Raw genomic sequence first — 2,292 nt, forward strand, 5'->3', positions numbered from 1 at the left:
CGTGTGGTTGGATTGGGCCATTTTCCACCGTAACAGTGCAGTAATTGGTCAAAATTACGAAAATCCGCTTTTGATTGAACCCTTGTATGCGCTAAAGGGGGTGGGGGGGGGGTCTGGATCGGCGTCAGCAGCGCGCAGAAAGATAAAGACCTTTTTCTTCCCAGGGTGGATGGATTGATCTCTGGAACATCGAAAGTGCGGATCGCTTCTTCGAAGAACGATAGATTCCAATGGACAGCCGGATAATTTACAACCTCTGCATTGATTGAACATTGAATCCTTTCTGTATCAACTTTTATAGGGCGTTTCGTTTTGCTTTTGCCTATGCTAAAAGAACGGGCTACATCATATTTTCTGACGTTCGTTATACTGTAGACTTTCAGATTGTATTCCCTGTCCGGACCGACTCGCATCAGATATTTCCGCCCCGTTATGTGATATCTGACCGGACGGATGTTCGCCTCTGTATCGGTGTGATCGGCGATGTGGCCATGGCAGGTTTTGGAGCCCAGAAGTGTCCGAAGAGCGAGAAGTTGGACGAGGCGCAGGCACTGGCCCGGAGCTGCGCGGGGAGACCGGACTTCTTGCCGTGCGCTGGGCTGTCAATATGCGCCACGCACAGCCACGGAAAGTGCTTCAAGTTGCACTGGTGCTGTCACTTGGGCTGGTGCCACTGTAAGTAGCTATTGGCAAACAATAACACAGTCGTAACATGTTAAAAGGGCAATCTGCGATTGCTACATGCATTTTTTTTTTTTACTTTTAAATGAATTATATATACCCATTGATTCTTGAGGAATGTACACTATATATACAAAGGTATGTGGACACCCCTTCAAATTAGTAGATTTGGCTAGTTCAGCCACACCCGTTGCTGACAGGTGTATAAAATTGAGCACACAGCCATGCAATCTCCATAGCTAAAAAACATTGGCAGTGGAATGGCCTTACTGAAGAGCTCAGTGACTTTCAACATGGCACCATCATAGGATGCCACCTTTCCAATAAGTCAGTTAATCAAATTTCTGCCCTGCTAGAGTTTCCCTGGTCAACTGTAAGCCATAAAGTGGTAGGCCACACAAGCTCACAGAACGGGACCGCTGAGTGCTGAAGCGCCTAGCGGATACAAATGATCTGTCCTCGGTTGCAACACTCACTACCGAGTTCCAAACTGCCTCTGGAAGCAATGTGCAACGTCAGCACAATAACTGTTTGTCGGGAGCTTCATAAAATGGTTTCCATGGTCGAGCAGCCTAAGATCACCATGCACAATGCCAAGCGTCGGCTAGAGTGGTGTAAAGCTCGCCGCCATTGGACTCTGGAGCAGTGGAAACGCGTTCTCTGGAGTGATGAATCTCGCTTCACCATTTTGCAGTCCAACTGACAAATCTGGGTTTACCAGATGCCAGGAGAATGCTACCTGCCTGAATGCATAGTGCCAACTGTAAAGTTTGGTGGAGGAGGAATAATGGTCTGGGGCTGTTTTTCATGGTTCGGGCTCGGCTCCTTAGTTCCAGTGAAGGGAAATCTAAACGCTACAGCATACAATGAGATTTTAGATGATTCTGTGCTTCCAACTTTGTGGCAACAGTTTGGGGAAGGCCCTTTCCTGTTTCAGCATGACAATGCCCCCGTGCACAAAGCAAGGTCCATACAGAAATGGTTTGTTGAGATCGGTGTGGAAGAACTTGACTGGCCTTCACAGAGCCCTGACCTCAACCCCATCAAACACCTTTGGGATGAATTGGAACGCCGACTGTGAGCCAGGCCTAATCGCCCAACATCAGTGCCCGACCTCACTAATGCTCTTGTGGCTGAATGGAAGCAAGTCCCCGCAGCAATGTTCCAACATCTAGTGGAAAGTCTTCCCAGAAGAGTGGAGGCTGTTATAGCAGCAAAGGGGGAACCAATGTCATATTAATGCCCATGATTTTGGAATTAGATGTTCGACGAGCAGGTGTTCAAATACCCCATCAGAAACCAAATATAAGCTTTTTTTTATACTCCATTGTTTGCTTTGCATTCATAGCTCTGTCTGTGAATTTGAGAGTCGTTACATTTACCCAGCCTCATTCCTCACCTGTCTTATGGAACCGTACCAAACGTAACATATCTCTGATATACATTTACTATGTTACGTCTAGTCTATGAGACCAGGCTGCTAGGCAAGCAATACTGTAGGAAGTATAAGCTGCTATTGTCAATCACATTATCATAGTGAAAGAGTACCACTGACGGTTTGGGCTTTTCTTATTTCCCAATAGTCTATAGGCTTCAAAAGCATGACACATT

At 46.6% G+C, this 2,292-nt stretch overlaps 1 protein-coding gene across 1 annotated transcript in view; it reads left to right on the top strand.

The window, feature by feature from the left end:
- Positions 1–491: 491 nt before the first annotated feature.
- LOC311116256 (UPF0524 protein C3orf70 homolog B-like) overlaps positions 492–2,292 on the top strand; it is a gene marked incomplete at both ends in the record, with an annotated part of 33,128 nt that continues 31,327 nt past the window's right edge. The window contains one exon of the mRNA XM_084191364.1: positions 492–675. Within this exon, the coding sequence (XP_084047490.1) occupies positions 492–675 (184 nt within the window). The remainder of the gene's footprint in view (positions 676–2,292) is intronic.

The sequence above is a fragment of the Coregonus lavaretus genome (assembly GCF_964263955.1).
Source record: "Coregonus lavaretus genome assembly, contig: HAP1_SCAFFOLD_2465, whole genome shotgun sequence".
NCBI classification, from domain to species: Eukaryota; Metazoa; Chordata; class Actinopteri; order Salmoniformes; family Salmonidae; genus Coregonus; species Coregonus lavaretus.